The sequence below is a fragment of the Choloepus didactylus genome, chromosome 18, assembly GCF_015220235.1.
Source record: "Choloepus didactylus isolate mChoDid1 chromosome 18, mChoDid1.pri, whole genome shotgun sequence".
NCBI lineage: Eukaryota > Metazoa > Chordata > Mammalia > Pilosa > Megalonychidae > Choloepus > Choloepus didactylus.
The window spans coordinates 28,088,907-28,114,972 of NC_051324.1; the positions used below are offsets into that span (position 1 = coordinate 28,088,907).

At 48.1% G+C, this 26,066-nt stretch overlaps 1 protein-coding gene across 6 annotated transcripts; it reads left to right on the forward strand.

Annotated features, from left to right (window-relative positions):
• Positions 1-343: 343 nt before the first annotated feature.
• ADAP2 (ArfGAP with dual PH domains 2) lies at positions 344-26,066 on the forward strand. 6 transcript variants are annotated; one of them, XM_037807901.1, is made up of 11 exons: positions 420-648; positions 1,588-1,718; positions 3,385-3,476; positions 6,137-6,216; positions 6,735-6,847; positions 15,033-15,179; positions 18,826-18,909; positions 21,368-21,430; positions 22,846-22,923; positions 23,620-23,848; positions 24,874-26,066. In XM_037807901.1, exons 1-11 carry the CDS (start codon positions 555-557, stop codon positions 24,906-24,908), a joined length of 1,146 nt encoding a protein of 381 aa, XP_037663829.1. In that variant the 5' UTR covers positions 420-554; the 3' UTR covers positions 24,909-26,066. The 6 variants fall into 6 exon arrangements, with proteins under 6 accessions (XP_037663826.1, XP_037663825.1, XP_037663824.1 ...); XM_037807899.1 differs by having other exon boundaries at positions 422-648; positions 24,985-26,066; XM_037807900.1 differs by having other exon boundaries at positions 424-648; positions 24,988-26,066.

The window sequence follows — 26,066 nt, forward strand, 5'->3', positions numbered from 1 at the left end:
CTAGGCAGACCAGAGGCAAGAGGGGTTACTTGAGACTGGAGTGTCAGGAGGGCTTCCTGAGGAGGTGCATTTGAAAATAGTTATGTCTCTAAATACATCTAAGATGCTACATCAGTAGAATGCTTTAACAAAAGTTAGAGCCTTTTAAATTTTCATAAGAAACGCGAGACTCAAACATATGTCCTTATTTCCCTTTTTGAGGTGGAAACTGGCCCAGAGAGGTTGAACACGTTATCAGTAGTCACACAGCTAGCAAGCTCCAGGAACAGGATTTGATCTCAGACGGGTGTGACTGACTCCAAGACCCGCGCTCCTGCACCTCCCCGCCGGGTGCCCGCACGGGTGCTGCGTGCCCGGCGCCAGCCTTGGCTTGGAACAGTCTACGAGCTTGGGGCCGAACCCGCCGAGGGAGGAGCGGAAAGTCCTGGAAGGGCGGGGCTGGCGGCCGCGAGGGCCCGGCCAGAGGCGCCTCGGGCTCCGTCCTTCACACGTCGGGGCGAGCGCAGGCGCCATGGGCGGCCGGACTGAGCCCCGCTGAGCCCACCGGGCTGGCCATGGGTGACCGTGAGCGCAACAAGAAGCGGCTGCTGTTGCTGCTGCAGGCGGCCGGCACCGGCAACGCGCGCTGCGCCGACTGCGGGGCGGCAGGTAAGGACGCGACGGCGGGACAGCTGGGGCCCGGAGGCCGGAGCGGGTGGGAGGGCGCTGCACCCAGGACCCCCAGCACGACTTCCCGCGCCGCCAGATTGCCCCCCTCTGTCCCGACGCTGTTCGGCCCGGGCCCCCGCTGGACCCAGGCAGGGTCGTTATTGCACCTTCGGACCCCCTGACACCCAGTCTTTGGATCTTGGTCCCGGGCCCACTGACTTCCCTACTTGGGACCTAGATATGGCTCTTTCCATATCTTTGGACACCAGATGCCAGACCCGGGTGTCCTGACCTCCTGCTCCGCTACCCACCCGGACCGGAGCCCTTGGGGTCCCTGATGTCTTCATTCCGGACCCAGCCCCTCCCCACCCTTGGACCTGGACATCCCACCCACTGAGGGACCCCAGACCTCGGCCCCTGGCCCCCCGAAGTCCTGCCTCCCTTCCCTTCTCCCGGGATTCCCCCGGGGTCCTCCCCGCGGACCCCCTCACAAGCGCTCCGACTCCGCGGACGCCCAGGGGCCTTCACCCAGACATCCTCACCTGCAGCTCCCCAGACAGACGCCTCGGCGCTGGTCCCTCCGTCCGCCCTCTCTTCTCAGTTCCTCCTGGGTCCTGTCACTTCCACGTCGCGCCCACCTCAGCCTGTCATCCCATGCCCTGGACTCCCTGCAAGAGTTTCATCCTGCTCACCACGCGCCGTGGCCCGCGGGCTGACCACGAGGCTCGGTGCCGGTAGCTTAGAACGCCCAAGTCCGGGTGGGGGGCGGGGCGGTGGGAAGGCACGAGAGAAAGGGTTCCGGGGTGTGCAGAGCTGGGCACGCCCCCCAAATCCTAACTGCAGGTCCTGCCTCTTGCCGCGCCCCCGCCACCACTCCCAGCCTGGTTTCCTTGCCCTGATGTCCCCGCAGCTCCACTCCTGCCTTCCCTCTCCCCGCAGATCCCGACTGGGCCTCTTACAAGCTGGGGATCTTCATCTGTCTCAACTGCTCCGGGGTCCACCGCAACTTCCCGGAAATCAGCAAAGTTAAATCTGTGAGACTTGACTTCTGGGACGATACTATTGTGGAGGTAGAAAGGGGTGCACTTGGGGAGCCTTGAAACAGCAGAGCTAGGGTGGGGTTTGGAAGCTGGACCCGGGTGTCCCTTCAACAGAGGAGGAAACTGAGGCCCAGAGAGGGCCATAACTAGCCAGAGGAAACACAGCCAATCAGAGTTGCTCCAGGGAGAGGCTTCACAACTAGGGTCAAGTCACTAGCCCAGGGCCTCACAGTTTGTAAGTAAACAGGTGAGGGAGCCAGGATTTGAACTCAGGCTGGCTGTCTCCAGGGTCTCTCTCCCTGTTTACTTACAAACTGTGAGGCCCTGGGCTAGTGACTTGACCCTAGTTGTGAAGCCTCAGTTTCCATGCCTGTATGATGGGGATACCACCTCTTTCACAGAGCTGCTGTAAGGATTCAATGTGGAGGACAGGCACACAGTAAATTCAGAGCCCCTTTTACTAGCAGCAGAAGTTCTGGACTGGAACAGAAATTTCTTGATTCCTGCATGTCCCCCCCCCCCCCGCCTTCCCCCAGCCAGGAAGGGGACCACTTTGCTCTTGTGACCTGTGGGGATGGAGGACCCCTTGAGCCTGGATGGCAATACCACTTTGGCTAGAAAACTTTCAGAGAGTGAGCAGCTCTGAGCTGTGCTTATGGGCTGTGGGTTTCCAGGACTGTAGGGGAAGCAGGCTGGTGTGTGCTGAGTGCCACTCTGTGCCAGGTCCTGTGCTAGATGCCACTAGACCAGGTGCTTTGCTTATCCATTCAGTGCACAGTTACTGCCAGCCTACTGCATGCTGGGTACTGGGAGAGAGCGGTGAACAAGACAAGGTCCCTGCCCACATAGAGCTTGTGTCCTGGTGCAGGAAAAAGACAGGAAACCAGCACATAAACCTGAAGGTTATGATTAGTGCCTTATAACTCTCCTGTGAGGTAGACATTTATTCATTTTTACAGGTGAAGTCCCTGAAGTTCAGGGGGTTAAGTAGTGCCCAACAGTGCTCACAAGTGTGGAAACCAAGGCCCAGTAAACTCTGCTCTGTTGGGATCCAAAGCCCATGTGAATTCTGTGACACAGCTCACCCACCCCTGGGCAGGGGGAGAGTAAGGTTCACTCTGCCCAAGGAATATGGACTAAAAATTGGTTTCTTCTTGCCATGCCCTCAGCCCAGAAATGCTACCATTGTTGCTGAGTGTGGACTGTTGGCCAGGGTCACTGTTGGCACTTCTGACTCTGGGTCTTTTGGGTACCAAAGGACCCCACTGATCACCTTGACCCATGTACTCTGTTGGGGGTGGGTGGAAGAAAGAACATGGGGCTTTGGAATCACCTCTGCCACTTACTAGTTGTGTCACCTTGGACAGTCACTTAACCTCTCAGAGCCTCAGTTTTCTGGTCTCTAAAATGGGAGTGATAATATTAAAATGGTTGAGAGGATCAATGAGCTAATATATGAGAACTGCAAAGTGCTCAGTCTTTATGAGGCATGGTTATTACTGTGTCCTATTGTTCCAGGCTGGGCCTTCCTGGCAGCACAGATGACCAAGCCTGGTGGGATGTCTCCTTTCTGGGAACAGTGCCTTCTGACCCAGCGTAGGAGCCAATGAGACCAGTGGCCTTCTGGGTAGACTGTGGTTTCATTTCACATTTTTTTCAAGTTCTAATATTACTCTAAGTTGCTGTTGTCTTACAGTTTATGACCCATAATGGGAACCTCCGTGCAAAAGCCAAGTATGAAGCCCGAGTCCCTGCTTTCTACTACGTCCCCCAGGCCAACGACTGCCTGTAAGTGGGTGATTCCTTAGGGGTGGGAGTGGGGAGGCTTCCTGGTCCCACTTGTCCCAGCCCTACCCCATCTTCAGCGCCTCTGTCTGCGGTGAACCAGGACGGCATTCGAGAGCATGGAGACCTGCTTTGAGTCCCTTTCTCCCACTATTGCTTGCATGTGTCATTTCCCTTCTCCGGGCCTCAGTGTCCACAGCTGTGAAATGGAGGATTTTCTCCATGATCTGTCCCTCTGCCTCTGATGTTCTCATAGCCCACAGGTAGCGGCTAGCCTTAAATAGGAGAAAAATGCTGGTGTTTTAGAAGAACAAATGTGTTTCAGCTACTTCTTCACTTGGCTCCAAAGCAGTTGCCTGGACCCCAGATTACTAAATAATATCCATAAAAAGAACAACTGCTAATTTTAATTGAGCTTTATCTATGTATCAGGCCCTGGGATAAATGCTTATGTGCATTAATTTGTTTAATTCTTTCAATAACCTTATGAGCTAAGTACTGTTGTTATTCCCATGATCTAGATGAAAACCCTGAGGCTTATAGAGGCAAAGCTGGGACCAGCCCGTCTGATTCCTTGGCCTGGGTCACGGCACCACGGCACTGGGAGAATCCAATATGACAGGAGGCCTGTGAAGCAGCAGGAGAGTTCAGGTCCCCTGGTACTCTGACCCCTGCCCGGGGCCTTAGACTCACCGCCAGGGCTGCACCCTGGGGAGATGGGAAAAGGCCCTCCTCTATGCAGACACAGCCTCATGGTGGGTATGGCTTGCAGATGGAGAGCAGGCTGCATTTCAGCTTCCATTCCTCTCCCGTTCTGCAGGTTGCTTTGGGGTAATGCACAAACTATACAACCGTACCAGGTGGTCCTGCAATTTCCCGGTACTTAGACAGCCCAAGGGCTACTAATGCAGTGGGGAATGTCAGGGAAACACAGCTTTCTACTCAAAAGACCTTAGTTTTTATTCCCAGCTCTATCACTACGTAGCTGTGAAACAGTGGGCAAATTACCAAGCCTCTCTGATCCTTGGCATCTTCATCTCTGAAATGTAGATAATTAACCTGCATCTGAGCATGGGTGTGGAGATTAAATGAGAGAGTATAGGTCAACCATCTTCCCGACCACCTGACACATGATGGGCATTTCATGCCCAGCTAAGGGCTATGCTAGGCTCAACTAGGCCTGTCTCACCTTGCTTCCCTGCTGCCACTTAGCTCTGGGCTCCAGGGGAAAGGAACAGACACTTGGTGAGCACCTGCAGTGTGCTGGGTTTCTGCTATCACTGCGCAGACATTACTTGCCACGACTCCAACAGCAGCCTGCACACTAACCCCTTTTAGCTCAGCTAACGGCCTCCTCCCCCCCAATTCTAAAACTCCTTTAAATCCCTACCTCTAGGACCAGGATTGATGGCCCTCAGCCTTTATTCCTCTCCCAGCTCTGATCCCAGCTCCCCACCCTATGGGGAGCTTGGTGACTGTCCTTCATGTCCTGGGGTGAGGACTGTGCATTAGGCAAAACTCTTGATTGTAAGTAACAGCCACTCAATTTAAATCAGCTTAGGCCAAAGGGGATTTTGTGGGTTCTGGGGATCAGACCCCTGGAAGGACAGAGGCAGAGGCAACTTCAAGAAGGGCTAAGCCTAGAGCTCAAAATCCATCAGGTCTCACCTCTCCACCTCTCATTCCTGCTTCTTTCTCCCGGCCAGGCTTCCTTCATGCGGCTGGGAGAAGGCCACTGCCAGGCCCCAGACGCACCCACCTGTTGGCCGGAGAGGACTTCCTATCAGTCCCTCTTTTGGTTTTGGCCCACATATCCCAGGGAAGAGCTCTGATTCACTGGGCCATTCCTTGTGGCTCTGGGGTTAGAACATATAAACCTCAGAGCTTTTACCCAGTAAGGGGGAGAGGGAACAAAACAGACAATTAACTTAAGCCTACTCTTGGCTGCATGGATCATGGATGACAGTATCCAACTGAGCCAGCGTGAAACACCTACTATGTTCCAAATATGGCATTAAGTCCTCTAATATGTTTAAACCTCTCAATAACCCTGAGGGGTAGGTGGGTATAGTATTATTGCCATATCCTTCAAGTTCAGAGGAGTTAAGTAACTTGCTCTAGGTCACACAGTGGATAAATGGCAGCGTGGGACCAGGTTCCAGGTGGTCTGACCCCAAGACCACTGCTCTGTCCAGGAGCAGGTTTCATGGGAGGCCACGGGAAAGGAACTCTTGAACCATTCCAGCTTGTTTATGAAGGTGCAACAGGAACTGGTGCCAAGGCTGGTTCAGAGGAATTGGTACCTTCCGCATTGAACCAGAGGGCTGAGGCTGAGTTGGGGATAGCCTAGTGGTTCTCACCAGGGGATATTTGGCAATATCTGATATTGAAGGCATTTTTTGGTTGGCACAACTTGGGGTTGTCGCTGGCAGTGGGTAGAGGCCAGGGATACTGGTAGACATCCTTTAACGCACAGGACAGCCCCCCAAAGCAAAGAATCATCCAGCCCCAAATGTCAACAGTGCCAAGGTTGAGAAACCCTGGATAGCCTGAGCAGGCAGTGGGGCAGCTGCCGGGGTACCCCGGCTCTCTTGGAAAGTTACTGTGGGAGGAGAATGTATCAAACAGCTGATTAAAAGCATTAAGAGATTTTCTCTTTGAAGGGTCTTAAAGGAACAATGGATTCGAGCTAAGTACGAAAGACAAGAGTTTATGGCTGATGGGAAAACCGCCCCACCCCCAGGTAAAGTTTTATCTTCATCATGTTTTGAGGTCTGTGTTCTAATGAGCTCTAGCAAGCACAGGGCCTGAGCATTAGGAGCAAAGTCCAACCAAGAGCTGCCTCAGGCCACAGAGGCCAAAGGGTGGGGTGGGTTCCTCTATTTCTGAAAGGGTGAGCAGCACACTAGCTAGCGAAGTTTTATGGGCTGAGCGGCAAAGAAGCATATTTGTCTTACACCCTTGCAGAGCCACGAACATGTAGGGTCTCTGCATGAGTTGCAGGAAGACTCCCTCACTGGGCAGCCCCTTCTCCTGGTTAATGTGACCCCTAGTGGGGCACAAGGTTTGGTAAGGAGCATGGGCCTGAAAGGATAAGACATTGCAAAATTGGCCTCAGATGGGATCTCTGCTGCCTGCAGCTGAAATAACCAAGTTAGATTCGGGGCATTTGAGCAGCAGGTGGAGGGTTCATTCCATCCCTGAGGCCCTTCAAGGTTTGTGAGCTGCTCACTTCACTCTTTGTCACCTTGCTTGGCTAAGGTAACCGGGAAGGGCTCCTGTGGAAGCGAGGAAGGGACAACGCGCAGTTCCTGAGAAGGAGGTTTGTCCTCCTAGCAGGAGAAGGCCTCCTGAAGTACTACACCAAGGAAGAGGTAAGAGGCAAGACCGGCGGGGGCTCCCCTCCCCAGCACTGGGCTCTCACCCCACTGAGGTCTGTATTTAATCATTGGTGTCTCGTCTTGTAGATAGATCTCAGCTAATGAGAGTTAGGCACAGCCTTCCACTACTTTTCCTTATTCCTATAACCATTCCAGTCCCCTAAAAAACACACCTTCCATTCAACTAGAATCAACTTAGGCCCATGTTTGACCACGTGAATTTACCTCACTTATTCATTCACTCAAGAAATATTTGCTGAGCTCCTACTAGGTGCCAGACATTATTCTAGGCACTGAAGACACAACAATGACCTAAACAAAGCTCCTCTTATGGAGCTTTGGTTCTAAGAGAAGGAAACACACAGCAACCAAAATATAAATCGTTATGTAAAGTATCAGATGGTAATAAGTTCTCTGAAGAAAAATAAAAGCAGACAAAGGATTAGAGCATGATGGGAAGTAGGGGGCGGTTTACTACCTCCAGAGCAGTCAGAGAGATCTCTCTGGTGACATTTGAGCCAAGAACTGAATGAATGTGAGGAGTGAGTTATGTGCACATCTGGGGTGAGAGCAAAGAGGCCAAGGGAACAGGATGTGCAGAAGCTCCGTGCAGGGTCATGGTCAGCAGTAAACCTTTGTGCCGATTAGGGAAAGGTGGTCCCTCAGAGACAGTGCGGCCCCTGGGCCCCAGTCGGCAGGAAGAAGGCTGGATTGCCGTTCTCACTGGCTTTTTGTGCAGTGCACAAACTGCTCAACCATAAGTGGCCCTGAGGCAGGAGTGTGTGGGGGTCCATGGGGCATCAAGGAGGCCAAGGTGACAGGTACAGAGGGAACAAGAAGAAGGATGTATGGCCTTGTAGGCCATAGTGAGGCTTGGTTGCAAGTTTTATTGAGCTATAATTCACATACCATACAATTCACCCACTTAAAGTACAGTTCAATGGTTGTTACTATATTCAGAAAGTTGTGCAACTGTTAGCACGATAAATATTTTAATCACCCCAAAAAGAAACCCTGAACCCATCAGCTGTCATCACCTAAGCTCCTTATCCCCTGCAAGGCAACCACTGAGCTAGTTTCTGTCTCTATAGATTTGTCTATTCTGGACATTTCATATAAATGGAATCATACAATATGTGACAGGCTTCATGCACTTAGCATTATGTTTTTAAGGTCATCTGTGTTGTGGCATGCATCAGTACTTCTTCATTCCTTCTCACAGCTGAATAATATTCCATTGTATGGATAGACCACATTTTGTTTACCCAATCATTGAGCTGATGGACATTTGGGTTGTTTCTACTATTTGGTTATTGAGAATAATGCTGCTATGAACATGTACAGGTTTTTGTGTGGTCATAATGTTTTCATTTTCTTGAGTATATATCTAGAAGTGGAGTTGTGAGGTCATAGGGTAACTGAAAAACCTTTTGAGGAATTACTGTTTTCCAAAGCAGCTGCACCATTTTACATTCTCAACAGCAGTAAATGAGGGTTCTGCTTTTCCACATCATTGTTGACACTTGTTATTGTCTGTCTTTTTTATTGTAGCCATCCTAATGTATGTGAAGTGTATCTCATTGTGGTTTGCATTTCTTCGATGACTAATGATGTTGAGCATGTTTTCATGTGCACTTGTTGAATTTCTATTTCTTCTTTGGACAAATGCCTATTCAGACCCTTTGCCCATTTTTTTTAAATTCAGTTTTATTGAAATATATTCACATACCATACAATCATCCATGGTAGACAATCAACTGTTCACAGTACGATCATATAGTTACGCATTCATCACCACAATCTATTTCTGAACATTTTCCTTACATCAGAAAGAATCAGAATAAGAGTAAAAAAATAAAAGTAAAAAAGGAACACCCAAATCATCCCCCATCCCACCCTATTTGTCATTTAGTTTTTAATCCCCATTTTTCTACTCATCCATCCATACACTAGATAAAGGGAGTGTGATCTACAAGGTTTTCACAATCATACTGTCACCCCTTGTAATCTACATTATTATATAATCATCTTCAGGAGTCCAGACTACTCGGTTGGAGTTTGGTAGTTTCAGATATTTACTTCTAGCTATTCCAATACATTAAAACCTAAGAGGTGTTATCTATATAGTGCATAAGAATGTCCACAGAGTGACCTCTCGACTCCATTTGAAATCTCTCAGCCACTGAAACTATTTCATTTCATTTTGCATTCCCCTTTTGGTCAAGAAGATATTCTCAATCCCACGATGCTGGGTCCAGATTCATCCCCAGGAATCATATCCTGCGTTGCCAGGGAGATTTACACCCCTGGGAGTTGGGTCCCACATAGGGGGAAGCCTTTGCCCATTTTCAAATTGGGTTATTTATCTTTTTTATTATTGAGTTGCATCAATTCTTTATATATTCTAGATACCTTATCAGATATATGATTTTCAAAAATTAAAGCTTTTGGATTTTATCTTGAGTGAGGAGGGAAACCATCAGAGGGTTTTGAGCAGAGAAGTGACATGATTTGACTTAAACTTTGAAAGAAGGAGCATTCTGGCCATTATGAAGGCAACAGGGAGGAAAGAGCAGAAGCAGAGAGAGCAGTTCAGAGACCACTGCAACAACCCACAGGAGGAACAACAGTGGATTAGACCAGGATGATGGCAGAGGAGGTGGTTCCAATTGGTTGGATACTGCAGATGTTTTGGAGGTAAAGGCAATAGGCTTTACTGAAGGATTGGATGTGGGGTATGAGAGTAAGAGGAATCAAGGACAACTCCCAGATGTTTGGCCTGCTGCATGTTGAAGGGTAGATTTGATTTACTGTTTGCTGAGATGACAAAGACTTAGCTCACGAACAGGGTGAGGAAATTCATTTTTACTTTGAGATGCTTGTTGGTCTCCAAGTGGAGACACTGGGGGGATTTGGGGAGAGTTTGGATTTGGAGTCATTAGCCTGTAGACAGATTTAGTGGTGGGACTGGCTGGACTCACCTAGGCGGGGAGTGTGGGTAGATGAAAAAAGATGTCCAAGGACTGAGTGTTTCAGTCTTTTATTGCTGTGTAACAAACCACCCCTAAACTTAGGGGCTTATAACATCAATTTATTGTTTCTCATGATCCTTTGGTCAAGCATTTGAGCAGTCCTTGACTGGGGGGAACTTCTGCTCCATGTGATATCAGCTGGGTCACTCATCCAGTGGGTGGCTGGGCTGAGCTGAAGGTCCAGGAAGCCTTCACTCGCATGTCGGGGGCCTTGGTGGACTCCGGGCAGCCCCTCTCTCTCCCTGTGGTTGCTCCTTGTTTGGAGTCTAGCTTGAGCTTCTTTACAGCATGGCAGCCGGCTTCCCCCCAGCCGAAGGGGACGCAGCTAGGCCTCTTCAGGACCAGGCCAGGAGCCGGCAGAAAGTCACTTCCTCTATGTTCTGTTGACCAAGAAGCCACAAGGCCAGTCTAGATTCAAGGGAAATAGAAGGGGAAATAGATTTCATCTCTTTATGGATACAGTGACATGAGCAAACAGGGAGGGAAAGAATTGGTGAGGGCCATCTTTGGAAAGCCTCGACTACAGGGAGCCCTGGGGCATCCAGTATTTAGAGAATGGAAGGATGAGAAGCTTCCAGGAAAAGAAAATGTGAAGGAATGAGAAGTAAGAGAAGAAGAGAAGTAAGAGAAGAGCAGGCTCCGAGTGCTTTAGCCTTCATCTGACTCTTCTCCTACAGGTAGAGTTGTGATTTGTTTCCGCTGTTGCTCTCCGGGATGGCCCAGGGCAGTGCCAGAATGTACCTCCTGTGTGGCCGCAGTCTGGGGCCAACTGAAAAATGATGGGGTTGAAGAGTATTAATCATGGATCTGAAGGGCTTCCAAGGGAACAGAGGGATTTCTTCTCAGTCTTCAATTTTAAGCATTGAAAAGTGTTGAATGTACAAAAGATGGGAAGGAAAAATGCTGCTGCAGGGTTAGGAGGGGACACCAAACCACAGCAGCCTCCATGCGTTGGCCTTTATTCAGAGTCTCCTCCTTGGTTGGAAAAAGTTGATCTGTGTTTTAGTCCTAAGCCAGTTCAGCCTCGAAGAGTTCAAAATTAGAACAGGTTGCCTGAGTTCTTTTTTTTAATTTCTTTCATAAAATGGAAATATCTTTATTTTATTGTGAAAGCTCATTTTTTATGTAAAACTTTCGGGTATAACAAAAAAGTAAATAGAGGATATAAAAGAAAGTGAAACTCGGATGATATCTCAACATATAACAACATTTTAATACCCAGAATAATAATTTTTTAAAACTATAAATGAAGAAGAAAAAGACAGTCCTTGGAAGATTAGACAAAAGAAGTGAACTGTCAGTTCACAGAAAAGAAAACCAAAATGGCCGATAAATACATGAAAAGCTGCTCAGTCTCTGGTAGTTATGGAAATGCAAATTAAAGCCACAATGAGATATGCTCCACACCCTTCCTAATGGCTAAAATTTAAAAAGACTGACAGTACCAAGTGTTTGTGAGGATGTGGAGCAAACTGGAAGTTTCATATATTGCTGGTGGGACTTCAAAATGATACAACCACTTTGGAAAACTGGACATTAAAAAAGAAATAAAATTAATATACACTTAGCCATATGACCCAGCCATTCTACCTGGAGGTATCTACCCAAGAGAAGCAAAAACATATCCACAAAAATATTTGAACACAAATGTTCATATAAGCTCTATTCATCAAAGCTCCAAACTGGAAATTACCCAAATGCTGATCCATAGCTGAATGGACAAATAATGGTATTAAAATGGAATATTACTCAATAAAAAGGAACGACTTTTGATGAATGCAATAACATGGATGAATCTCAAAAACATTATTCCAAGCAAAAGAAGTTTTATACAAGCGTGCATACTGTATAATTCCATTTAAATGAAATTCTGGAATAGGTAACACTAATCTATACCATTAGAAAGCAGTTGAGGTTGAGATAGGGAATTTTTTTGGGTGATAGAAATATTCAATATCTCAACTGTGGTGGTGGTTACCTGGATACATACATTTATCAAAGATCAAACTGTGTACTTAAAATGAGTGTAATTTATTGACTATAAAATGTATCTTGATAAAGTTGGTTAAATAAAAATAAACAAAAATTTTATACTCATCATATTGGCAAAAATTTAAAAACCTGGCAGTGTCAAGTATTGGTGAGGATACGGAGAAAGGAAAACTTGTCTATCTTTTTGATGGCAGTAAATGTTGGTATAACCACTGTGGAGAGCAATTCAGCAGAATAATTTGGAAGTTTCCTGTAAAGTTGAAGGTGTACATGCCCTATTACCTAGCACTTCCATTTTTAAGAATATACTGTGACCTCACATATGGTACCAGGGATGCAAATTGACTGCAACATCTTTTACAATAGCAGAAAATTGGAAACAATCTCATTATCCATCAACAGGTAAGTCGATAAATAACTTTTAGTCTAGTCATATACGAGTGCAAACTAGATTGGTAGTCTTTCAACATGGGTACCGTATCGTATAATACCATTGATGTAAATTAAATGCACATAAAACAATACTATAGATTGTTCATGGATGTGTGAGAGTGTGTACATGTGTATAGAAGTATAAAAAATGAACTAGAAGGATAATATCAAACTCATGACAGTAATTGCCCCTGGGAAGTAGAGGAGCAGAAAGGCCTGGGGTAAGTAGCTGTTAAAAGATTTTGATTTATTAGTAATGACATATTTCTTTTTTAAAGAAAGAATAGAAAATATATTGACAAATTAGATTTTTTTGGTATTTAAAAATTTCTCATAGTAAATTTTTTAGAGGTGTTCCAGTAACTTTCCGAGATAACCGTTGTTAAGAGTGTTTGTGTAAATCCATCTAGCTCATGTACACACACAATATATATATTATTATTTTTGCATTAATTGGTTCCTACGATATATCCTGTCTAGGACCTAGTATTTGTCACTCATGGATATCATGGACATTTTTTTCATGTTAGTAATATCGATGTAGGTTAGCCTTTTAAAAAATTCTGTGATAGATGTACCATGATTTATTTAATCCATTCTTATTGACGGACACTTAAATACTTTCCTCTTTTTTTGCTGTTATAAACACCACCACAATTTACATCTTTTGATATACATATTTGTGTAATAATCCCATTACATCCTTGAGGTAAATTCTTAGATGGGAGATTGCTGGATCAAAGCAAAACACTCAACATTTTGATAGATGTGGCCAAATTTCTCACTAGAGTAGAGCTGTCCAATAAAACTTTCTGCAGTGATGGAAATGTCCTATTTCTGCCCTGTCCAATACCGTAGCCAGTAGCCACATGTGACTACGAAGCACTTGGAATGTGACTAGTGTGCCTGAGGAAATGAATTTTTAATTTTAATTAATTTAAATTTCAATAGCCGCATGTGGCTACTGGCTGCCATATTAGATAGTGTAGGCCTAGAATGAAAAGTTTTGCACTCCTATCAGTTATTTAGGAAAGTTCTTCTCTTCCCATCCCTTCTTGGCACCAGATTGCTCAGATTGTGTTCCAGAACCCTGAGAAGAGGTAACACAGTGAAGGAAGGAGTGCTCTGAGGCCCCACAGTTGATTTTATTTTTTTGGAGATGCAAAACTTTAATTACTCTTTAGGTCTGGTACAAAAATATCAAAGAGAATTTACTTGGTGTCTGTAAAAATAGCAAAAAGTGTGGGAAAATCTGCTTTGGCAGACCCTGATACCATGACAATGTTTCCCAAAAAACTGAAAAAAAAAAAAAAGGTTAAAGGAGAAAGATTAATTATCTTGGCAGATTCTATCTCTAATAGATATGATTTATTGATTTAGGTGATGAATGTACAACTATGTAATGGTACTGTGAACAATCGAATGTACGATTTGTTTTGTATGACTGCATGGTATGTGAATATATCTCAATAAAATGAAGATAAAAAAATAATAGATATGATTTGTTTTGAAAGCATGTAGCTTCTAGGACTTTTTGTAGGTATAAGCATATTTATATGTACTTATTTAATAACATTTTATAATTTCTTTATTAGCCCATATTGTGTATGAAATCTTGAACTGCCAACAGTTTTCTATGGTGATTTTATTTTATTTATGTATGTATGCATATATTGTTTGATGTATGTATGTATATATGTATGTAGGTATGTTTGTGTGTTTTTGCCCAATACAATATTTTTTCTCAAATGTGACCTGCATGGTTGGCCAAGGATTTTAGTATCTTTTTTTTTCTTTTATTGTGGTAAAATACAAATAACATAAAATTTACCATTTTAACCCTTTTAAAGTATACAATTCATTGGCATTTAGTACATTCACAAAGTTGTACAACCATTACCTCTATCTAGTTCTGAAACATTTTCATTATCCCAAAAGAAACCCCCTCCCCATTATGCAGTAACTTCTCACCCACCCACCCCCAACCTCTCCAGCCCTTGCCAATCACTAATCTGCTTTCTGTCTCTATGGATTTGTCTGTTCTGGATATTTCTTGTAAATGAAATCATACAATATGCAGTCTTTGTGATTGGCTTCTTTCTTAGCATAATATTTTCAGAGTTCATCCATGTTGTCACATATATCAGAACTTCTTCCCTTTTTACAGATGAGTAATATTCCACTGTATGGACATAACACAATTTGTTTATCCATCCCTCAGTTGATGGACATTTGGGTCGTTTCCACCATTTGGCTATTGTGAACAGTGCTGCCATGAGCATTCGTGTACACGTTTTTGGTTGAATACCTGTTTTCTGTTCTTCTGGGTAAATGCCTAGGAGTGCAGTTGCTGAGTCATGTGGTAACACTGTTTTTAACTTATTGAGGAATTGCCCCACACGTGTTTTAACCAAGAGATTCTGCTTTTATCTGTTTTATGTATTTGACTTCCATGGATGAATTGGTAGAAGAGTTCTATGGCTCAAAAGTTTGAAAAATACTAATTATGACCTTTCCAAGCCCCTTCCAGTCCAGAGAGGCTAGCCTGATGAAGCAGGTCTTGGGATGACTGCAAACAGGAAAGTAGTAGAGTATCTATGCATTCATATATTAGAGCAAGAACATTTCAATTCATTATTTGTTTGCATTAAGGCCTTGATGAAGGCGATGGTGAGGTCACTCTGCTGACAGTCAGCATCTTGCCTATCCTTTCTCTCTTTCAGGGCAAAGCCCCCAAAGATGTCATCAACATCAAGGACTTGAATGCCACCTTCCAGACAGAGAAGATCGGGAACCCCCACGGGCTGCAGATCACCTACAGGAGAGACGGTCACACCAGGAACCTGTTTGTGTATCATGAAAGTGGGAAGGTGAGATGACCCGAGCTCCCACCCTGGTCCCCAGCAAGCCTGGGATGCTGACTCCCTTGCTCATTTGGTGATATGCTCAGTGACTCTCGAGATGCTGCTTTTTCCTTGAATCTATTGTCACTTCCAGGTCTGGGGCAGAGCTAAGAGGAAGGCAGAGCAAGATCAGGGAGAGGAACCCAGCAGGTACCATGGGTGTGTCTGGACAGTGCCCAGCCACAGGTGGGAGTCCAATAGCAGAGGGGCTGTGCCCAGGGACAGCAAACTCAGGTGGAGCCAGAGATTCTGGATATGGGAAGAGGAAAGGACAGGTGATCAGGCCAGTGGTGCACTCTAAGGCCTTGCTTCTCAATGTGTGGTCCTGGGCCAACAGCACTGGGCTGTCATCAGGGAGTTTGTTAGAGTCTCAGTCCTACCCCAGGCCTCCTAAATCAGAATCTAGATTTTAATAAGATCCCTATACACTGCCTGAAGGTCCAGGAAATCAGCTCAGGCAAAGATCGGGCCAGTAGAACAGAAACAAGGGAATTGGCCGTGACAAATCCTGAGCAGGCTCATGGCCTGAGCATGGGACAGAGATGCTAAGTGGGGGTGGGGAGGACAGAAGCAGGGCTGACATTTTGCAAGTGTCTGTTTACTCTGTGCCAGGCACTGTTCTTGGTGGTTGTTACACTTCATTTATCAATCCTCAAAACAACCTTGGAAACTTTTTATTCCTGTGTTACTGAGGCATGGGCATGCTAAATAACTTGCCCAGGTCACATGGCCAATGATTCTTGAGCCTGCACCCATTTCACCACCCCATGTGCCTCTGCATCAGGAGCCAGGGACTAAATGCAGGGATGAGATCCTCCCAAGGGGCCCCAGCACTGGATGGTGACCATAGGGGTAGGATGGACGCTGCCTGACCCCTCAGTAGGGTTCGTGCTTTTTCCATTGTGTGGGCAAAATTCCTGGCAGGTGTGATCTGACAGTCAGAGAGTGTTGTCTGAAGAACACGGGTCTGGAGTCACAAGTCGGAGCCCTGGCTCTGCCCCTCCCCAGGTGTGTTATTTGAGAAGATCTCTTCCCCTTCCGAGTCTGTTTCCTTGTCTGTAAATGGGATTCTAAGGAGCTTTAGTGGGTTGAGTGACAATGAACCATCAACGTGAAAGCATTTCATAACATTACAAACATTACTCGCTGTGGTGGTGATTTGCTCCTGTATCATTCATTCAATCATTCATTCATTCACTCTTGACAAGTCCTTCTTGAGCACCTGCTATGTGCAAAGCCCTGTGTTAGGTTCTAGGGAGCTGGTGGTGGATGGGGCAGAGCCGCAGGCCTCAAGCATCTCACCATCTTGACAGGGAGATGGACAGGGAAAGAGGCACTGATGGTGCCGTGCCAGTGCTGCTGCTGTGCTGGGGCACCCAGAGCACACATGAATGGCCTCATCTGGGCACAGGGGTGGTTGAAGAGGTTTTCCAGAGCAAGGACTTTCTATTGAAGAATCACGTGATGACACTGAAAAGGAGCACATTTTAACCAGCTTGAAGAGAAGCATGGACTGGAAAGAACTCAAGAACTCATAGAATTCAAGGACAGGAAGTATGGCTAAGCCTCCTGAGAAGTTAGAACCAGGGACTGGATATTAATTGGGAACCAAATAGTGTAGGGTTTGTGGTGTGTGTGTGTGTGTGTGTGTGTGTATGACAGCCAAAGAGAGAGAGAGAGAGAGATGCACTTTTCTAAATTCAAGGACCCCATTCCCCAAGGTTGGCAAGAAATTTAATATCCATTATCTATTTTTTGCTCCCTCCCTTGGTTTTTTGAGAACCCTGGGACTTGTGCCGTTGGGAGACATGGAAGAGACCCCTGGTTCTCAGTCCATGGTGAGCCTTCTGTTGTCCCTTGTCAATCTGGCCTGGTCCAGAAGGCAGTGGCCACCCTCCATGCCAGTCTCTGCCACGGGACTTTGCTGAGGTGCCCAAGGTCTCCAACACTTACCATACCTGACTCCCTCACATTCGACACCCTGGCTGCTTCTGACACGCTGACCTTTCTCCTCTGTACCTTAAAAGGGCATAAATGGGGTGGCACACTTGTGCCTGCAGGAGCCAAGTAGGCAACGTCCACCAATGAAGTGGACAGGGGCCAGGAGTGGTGGGGGCTGTGGCAAACAGGAAATACTGTCACAGGATTGAAATAAACAAAACTTCAGAGGCCAAACAAAACGTGTGCAAGTAGGATTTGGTCCCAGGGCTGCAGTCTGTGACTGGCAAGACCTTTCAAAGGAAGGGCATGGATGGTGCTTTCTGGGGATGGCTCCATTCCCTCAGTGCCTGGGACCCAAGGAGTTTTTAATAATCCCTGGGATAAGAGAGCTCGGAATTCCGTGAGAATTGACCTATGAGTGAGAAAGGGAAGTTGTGTTACATTCCGCTGAAACCATACTCAAATGAATTTCTCAGAGTCCAGCATTGCAGCTATTTGAACAAGTCTTTCAGCCTCTCAATTCCAAATTCCTGAGAGAAGGAATCTGATAGGCCCAGCCCAGCCTCTGCCTTGATCCAGCCCTGGTCGAGTTGGTGAAGTCAAGGAGGGACGGGATCACAGTAGCAAATGTGGGTGGGTGGAGGGGGGTGGGGCAGTTCTCTTAAAAGCAGGGCTTGGGCGAGTAAGCATGCAAAAATATATCTATTACATCACCCAAACTCACCTGCAGGATGGATAGGCTATTCTAAGTAAAAGGTATGTTTGGGGAAGGAGGTAGACGAAGCAGTGTTAGAGGAGGAGGAACAACACGTGCAAAGAGTTTTGCATGGAAGGAGCGCAGGGGCCAAGTAGGTCATGCTAAGGAACTTAGACATTTTTTCCTGAGGGCAGTGAAGCAAACTTGAAGCCAGACTCAAGCAGGTTTGCAGTTAGAAAATCACTCTGGCTGCCATGGAGAGGACTAACTGGAGAGCTGCAGAGCAGAGGCAAGGCCGGCTTGAGAAGAGGCAGGTGTGGTTCTCCAGGTGAGAGATGATGGTGGCCCATCCTGGTGTGATGCCTTCTCCCTGAGTCATGGCAGAGGGGCCCCGCTGAGGCTGACGTTGCACTCCAGGCGAGGGCATTCGCACTGGAGGAGCAGCCACCCAAAAGCTGGTCTTTGACATCTAAGGACACTGCTTTCCTAGACCCTTACTTGCGCCTCAGTTAATGTATGTCCCACTAGCCAGCAGCATCAGCTTTACCTGGGAACTTGATAGAAATGCAGAATCTCAGGCCTCATCCCAGACCTACTACATCAGAATCTGCATTTTAATAAGATCCCCAGGTAACCCGTGTGCACGTCAGAGTATGAAAAGCACCCTCCCAGGCATTGCATGACTTCTGTGCAGTTCACCTTGGTTTTTGCCCACAGCTTTGGGATTCTCCCTGACTGTGACTTCCCACTTGCTCAGGTAAGCACCCCGGGCTCTGACCTCATTCTCCCCAGGAACAAGAAGGAGTTAGAGACCTGTGATGAGCCCACAGGCCCCAAAACTTTTTGAACCCCCAGGGTAGAGTGAATGGCTGAATGCATGTGCCCCAAACCTGATGACCCCACAGGCCTCCTGCCACCGGGCCTGGCCCCGCCCTCATCTCACCGGCCGTCTGTCCTCTGTGTTTTCCTCGGCAGGAGATAGTGGACTGGTTCAATGCCCTCCGCGCAGCCCGTTTGCAATACCTAAAAATGGCCTTTCCTGAGCTCCCAGAGTCTGAGGTGAGCCAGATGTGGTTCCCAACTTCTGAGCCTCCTCCCTGCCACTGCCTTCTCTCCTTGTCTGCTGGCCCCAGAAGACACTCGGAGACCAGACTGGGTTCGTTAGCAGGCAAGGCCTGTGGGTGGGACGCTTGAGAGGGGAAGCAAAGACTCTTCTGGGAAGCTGGTGGTTTATGGCCCCACACAGGGCAAGACGGCTCCAGAAAGCAGGTCAGCTCTTCCCATCAGGATGCACAGCAGCAGTTGAAGGTGCTCTTCCCACTCTCCCATCCCTTTGCCTCGTGGTGTTTGGGTCAGGAAGGCAGGATTGTAATGGGAGCAGGTCCCCAATCTGTGGCCAAGGTAATGGTGAGCCCATGAACTTCGTTTTGATCATCCTCAGTCATCCGGGGCATCCATCCCTCCTCGCAGGCTTGGCTGGGGAAGCCCACACAATGCGGGCAGAGGACATTGCCTCGAGCCCAGAAAGCCTGGGCTCTCACGGCTACTCCATCGCTAACCCACTGCAGGTCACATCACCCCTCTGAGTGTCTGTTTCTACCTCTGTCAGGGGCCCTGGTCATCATCAGAGTCCTTTCCCACCCTGAGGTATTATGGTCTGGTCCCTGTTTTCAGTCCTCCTCTAAGAGAATTGTGAAGGTGATGGGGGTGGGGAGAGCTGGGACTTAATCCTGGGACTGTCTTATTTCAAACTGTTAGACCGTCCTTGAAAGCCTGCATGCTCCTTAATTCCAAGGTTTGCAGGGAGCTAAGTGGCTGGAATGGGGGTCTGCTCCAAGCTCAGCGAGGCACCAAGATGGCAGTTCTCTGGGAGCAGCTCCAGCAGCCCTGGATCAGCAGCCAGATCCAGTCAATGCACACTCCCTGCTGGGGGGGGGAGCTGCAGTGGGCTGGAAGTGCTGACTGCTGACGGGAGAGGAGGGAAGGACAAAGTGCAGATGCTCAGCTTTATTTAATCTGGGCAAACTTCCCAACTTTGCTGACCCATGCAGAGGGAATTGGTCACTGGCCAATATCCTCAATGTCTTCTTGCCTCCCTCGTCCACCATCTTTACCCTTTGTTCACCCCTAGTCTCCTCCTGGTCCATCTCTCTCCTCCTTTCCTCCTACTTTATCTCTGTGTATGGTGTGAGGTTCTGGGCAATCGCCCAGGCCTGGCTCAGGCTTAAGGATCCAGAAACCCGGGGAGTGTGAGTGGGGTTGTGATCCCGATATAAGAAGTTCAGGGACTCTAAAATCAGAGAAGCTGATGTGTTACCCAGGGCAAGTCACCTCCCCTCTCTGAGCCTCATTGTATTTATCTGTCCCCAAGAGGGTGATACCTACCTCCCAGGTCTAATGTGAGAATATGGTGAGCCAAGCCATATCAGGCATGGCAAGTACTCCATCAGTGTGATTTTCCTTCTCTCCACTTGTCTCTTTAGGCTAGACTAGCCCTGCCTGGCTCACATGTAGACTGAGCCAGTTAAGAACTCTGTCTTTTCTCCAAATGAAGGGGAAGGGGAGTAGCATACTTTATATTTTCCTTTTTTGGCTCATAATATCCCCCCTTTCAGAGTCCCCATTTCTGTTCCCAGACCTCACTTCCTCTTTGCCCCTAGCCTGGGTCCTGAGGCTCTGGGAGACCTCCTCTGCTCCTGGAAGTCTGGACTCTCATTTGAAGATCTAGACTTGCCAGGTTGCCCTGGAGCCATTAATCCCTGGAAGCTTCTCTGAGCATTGGACAGAAGCTGCAAGGGATCCAACGGGTCACAAAATCCAGTCTCTTTATTACCCCAGGGAAAGCAGGCCCAGAGGGGCATAAGGACTTGCCAAGACAACATGGCTGGCTGATGTTAGAGCTGGAACTGGAAACCTGGCCCCCGACTCCTAGTCCAGAGCCTTCCTACTTGCCCACTTGGCCGTTGCCTTCTCGTGACCCTGTGTCAGAATCCCCACCAATGACCAGGTCTTGGCCAGGGGCCTGATCAGAGTGATCTGCCATGGTGATACTTTAGCTCCAAAGTATAGTGCAAGGAGCACAGTCTAGCATCCATCATCGCTGAGGGAGAATCCCAGCTCTTCATCATACTGGCTACCTGACGTCGGGAACATCCCTGACCACTTCTCTGAGATCTGGTTTCTTCCTGTGTACAATGAGGACGATGATACCTGCCTCGCACGGTAGTTGTGAGAATTGCACCCAGAGGAGGGGCTCCTCAGAGCCTTGGCTGGGGTCTTGGAAGGAGTTCTCATACCAAGTTCTGCAAACATCTGGGGTGCTGTCATCTGGCTCTGTTGAAATATTAATAATTGCATCCATTTCACATTCCAAATATAACACTGTGAGCCATGAAACAAACGAGTGTACATCCTTCCCCATTCCCAACTTCCCCTTTGTCGGGGTGTCAAGCTCAGCAGGGAACCTTGAGCCCTGGAGCGTGAGTCAGGGGTTCAGCATCTGTCTCTTTCCCCCCAGCTCGTGCCCCTCATCACCAGGAATTACCTCAAACAAGGCTTCATGGAAAAGACTGGTCCAAAGGTACATTCTACCACCCCCTGGGGGATGTACATGGCCCTTGTCCCAGAGGGCAGTAGGGCAGAATTTGGAATTTGGGAGGTGGGGACATGGGGAGCCAGCAGGGGGAGGGGGGCAGTGGGAGGGAAGGAAAAAGGTCAGTGTTCGTGAGTCCCAGGGTTGAAGGACAGAGTGGAGGCTTAGTTGGGGGGTGACCCAGCGGGGCTGCAGGACTTCTCTCTGTCACTGGCCATCCCTCCTCATCCTCATATCATCTTCTCTCCTCCCAGCTCTTTCTAACTGGCCCTGCCCTGGGAAAGCAGAGCTGAAGGGGAACTTGCTGGAGAGGTAGCTTTTGCCTTTCCAGAACCTTTGTGTGCTCCGGGCGGGGGCCCTGCCAGGACTGTCTGAGCAAAACAGGGGCTAGTGACTGGTCTGAGAAAACACACACACACACTCACACTTGGGGGCCAGAGAGAACTTGGGTGTGCCCCTCCCCCAGTACCCACTCACACCTTCCAACTCAGCCTCTCTGCTCTCCTTTGCTTTGGAACCGGCCCCCGCCTCCAGTGGCTGCTCATTCCCACTGATCTAAAAAGGAAGCTGGACCTGGCTGCTCCCACACCTCCCGTGGGTGGTGCAGAGGGGAGGAGCCTCTGACTGCCTCAGTGGGCCTCATCCTCACCCTGGATGTTGGGTGGGGCTGAGCTCAAAGTCAGAAATCTGGCTGGAGGGGGAGCAGCATGGGAAGAGGGGTGGGGAAGGGAAGAGAAGAGAAAGGGAGGGGGAAAAGCCAAGGGAGCTCCTTAAAAACATCATCCCAAATTGGCAGCCTTCCAAAGATTATTTTGAAGGTGTTCTGTGTTGACAGGATGGTTAAGACTAGGAGAGACTGAGTTAGGGAATCAGTGTGAAAAAAGGCCTCGGGCAGGTGGAAAGCTCCTAAAAAGTGTTGCCCACGTTTCCTGTTTTTTCCTTTGCCAGCCATGGTACAGCCCCTACCCCCATGGCGCTTGCCCCTGGCTTTCTCTCCCCTGACCCAGGTTAGAATTTGGCCAAGGCCAGCACTTTTCAGCCTTGCCAAGCAGTAGCCACTTCTGATTTTCAGAAGTTCCTTTTTCTGTGACTTCTTGTCCACAGCCTGAGAAAGAGGAAAGTGCGTCTTACAACGAAAGGCAGCACGTGGAGGCAGCAGGGTGCAGCTGACAGCAGGGGGGAGGGGAGGGAAGGAGGGGTGGGGGACACTGCCTTAAGAGCACGAGGGCCCCTGCCTGGGCCCTGGCAAGGAGCGCTAGGATCTCTGGCTCTGGGAGGCTGGGATGGAGAACCAGGGGGACTGGCCAGCTCCCTTGGCTTGGGCTGGGCTGGCCTCCTGCCCTCTGTCCTCAGGAAGTGCCCCCTGGCCCTACCTTCCCTGGTAAGAGGTTCCTTTTTTGCAGCAAAGAGAACCTTTCAAGAAACGGTGGTTTGCCCTGGATTCCCAGGAGCGGAGGCTGCTCTATTACAAGAACCCACTGGTAAGAGCCACTCCTGGTCCCTTCCCCAATCCATCCCAGACAGAAGTGGGGTCAGCGGTCAGGACTATAGGGAACCTGCAGACGAACATGTCTCCCAGAACCCCAGGGCTGGAGAAACCTGCAGAGGGACACACTCACCCCTGGCCTGTAGGTAGACTCTCTCTAAGTCATCTCTGTGCACAAAGCTGTCCAGACAGACTTCTCTCGCCTCCTAGCTTTAGGAGGTCCTTCGTGTGTATCCAGAATGCTGCCAATTGTAGTCATGTAGGTTGTATTTTGTCCTCTTGTCTCCAGGGCTCACCTCTAACCAGGAGGCTAAGTGTAGAGGTTAGGGTTGTGGGCTTAGAATCTGGCTGCTGGGCTTTGGTCTCAGTTCCGCCCTGTGGAGCGTACTTCCCTCTCTGTGCCTCAGTCTCCTCCTCCAGAAAATAGACTTAATTACAGTGCCTTCCCAAAGGTTGTCATGAGGATTAAATGAACTATTACATACAGCACAATTAAATTCCTGATTCACAGCAAGATCACGTTAAATAATATTTTAACAGATGATGGCATGATTTATTTTAGGGTCTGAACCTTTGAAATTCTGGGTCCCACTGAGCCAAAATCCCAGCAGGGACCCTCACACTTGTACGAAAGCAGCTGCCTTCTGCTCAAGCCATGGCCCCCCCATAACCGTGCACCCTCTGTTTTCAGGACGCCTTTGAGCAGGGCCAGGTTGTTCTCGGGAGCCAAGAGCAGGGGTACGAGGTAAATGAAGGCCTGCCCAAGGGCATCCGAGGGAGTCGCTGGAAAGCCGGCCTCACCGTCATCACCCCGGAGCGGAGATTTGTCTTCACCTGCCCCAGTGAGAAGGAGCAGCAGGAATGGCTGGAGAGTTTGCGGGATGTCCTGTCCTGCCCCTTGACACCCTTCAACCTCCTCAGTAAGATGCAGCCCCTAGGGTTGGTTGTTTTGGCCGAGGGCAGATGGTTCAGTTTCGATGCCACAAAAGAGCCTCCTGAGATGGAGGCCATGGCTCCTGACAGCACTCTTTCCATTTTCTTCCTCTCTTCCTGCCAAGGAAAAGTACAGACCATGCACGTTATTACCAGAAAGCCCTCCCCTCTATCTACCTGAAGTTCCTCTAACGGGAGCCCATGGCCATTGGCATCTGGAGGAGATTATCCCCAGCAGACCCTTCGGTGCTGTCTGGAGCCCCTTCTCTACCCCATGCAGTCTAGGCATGGGCAGCCCCTCAAGTCCCTTTTCTTGTGAGAAAACCCTGGCCTGTTATTATTAGCTGAGGCCCACCCCACTGGGCAGCTCAGGGAGCTTGGATTCCCACCCACTCATGGAAGCAGAAAGCTATTTTCAGTGCCTTTCTTTCCTCCAGGTCCTCCCTTCTATCGGCCTCTCTCTTGTCCCTCCACTTTGCCCCTTAGAGTCTTCCCTATCTGCCGGCAGCCCTGGAAAAAAAAGGGAGGCGTTCTGAGCTGGAGCAGGTTGTGTCTGACAGGGGCCTGACCTAGAGCCTGGCTTCTTGGGCACCAAGGAAAAGTTCTGTGTTTGGGAAAGTACAGACTGAGCACGTGGCTCTGCACAGCCCCCTGGGAAAACCGAGTGTCCTTTGAGTCTGGCCAGTATAAATGCAAACTATCTTCACTTGGCAAAATCCCAAAGCCAAATAGCATCACAAAGGGACTTGAAAATTGTTATTGAAGCCTATCAGCTGGTGCTTTCTTTTCTCCGTGGGCTTCTGTGTTTAGGAGTCTCTTTAGGTTTCTCTGTCTCTGCATCTCTGACTCTGCTTTTCTCTCCTCCTCTGGCATGTGTTGTCCCTTTTGTCTCTTGCTCTTTCAGTCTGTTTTTGATTCTGGCTCCCCTCGCTGTCCCTTCCCCTCAGTAGGACTGCTCTGGCGCGGTCTGCTCCTCCAACCCCTTCTTGTTCCCTTGCATCTGCATCAACAGAGAGTGGCTGCAGCAGCAGGGGACCCATGGGCTGAGGAGCTGGCTGGCTGTCGGCCCCCTCAGGGCTCCTGGTGGGAAGGACACATTCTCAGTTCAGCCCTGCTTGTCCAGCAGGAGGGACCCACAGTCAGCGCCTGGCAGTAAACTGTCAAGACTGAAGCTGTGGCCTTTGCCAGCTCTCCAGACCATGCCCCACGACCCAGCCCAGAGGTGCCTGTGGATGTGCTACATGGATGAACACATGTGCCCTCCCTCCACCCCACCCCATCCAGGCTGAAAATGTGCTCCAGGCTTCAGCTCAGGACTTTTTCACACCTGAATTGGAGACATTGCAAACAAAGGCTCCCATGGCATCACCCAAGTGACACTTCTGCCCAAAGAATGTTTCATCTGAATCTAATCTTAGCAGATGATTAAACAAATCCATACCGAAGGACATTCTGCACAACTTCAAAAATGTCAATATTGTGAAAGATAAGGTTGTCTGGGAACTGTTCTAGAATGAAGAAGACTAAGATATGGAGCTATGGCAACTAAATGCAATTCATGGTTCTCAACTGAATCCTGAATGGAAAAAAGAGAAGAGAAGAGAAGGGACGGGGAGGGGAGGGGAGGAGGGGAGGGAAGAAAACAGCAATAAGGGACATAATTAGGGAAATTTAAACATGAAGGTATATAGCTAATAGCATTGTAAGACTGTGAAAATTATGCTGTATTTCTGTAGGAGAATGCTCTTGTTCTTAGGAGATACTGATGTATTTAGGGGTAAAATGCAGTAATGTAGTGATGTCTACAACTGACTCTGAAATGGCTCAGAAAGAAAAGCATATGTGTATATGTATTGACTATATATGTATATATAGACGGGCAGGGTAGAAAGAAAGAGACAATCATGGTGCAAAATGTTAGCAATTGTTGAATTTACAAGAGATATAGTTGGCTGTTTATTGTCCTAGTCAGGCAACTTTTCTATAGATTTGAAAGCTTCCAAAATAAAAAGTTGGAGAAAAATTAAAAAGCAGTACAGAGTTTCTGCTTGAGGTGATGGAAAAAAATTGGTGATCGATGGTGGCAATGGTAGCACAACACTGTGAATATAATTAACACCACTTCACTGAACACTTGATCGTGGTTAAAATGGAACACGTTATGTTATATTTTTGTTATCACAATAAAAAAATTTTTTAAAAACA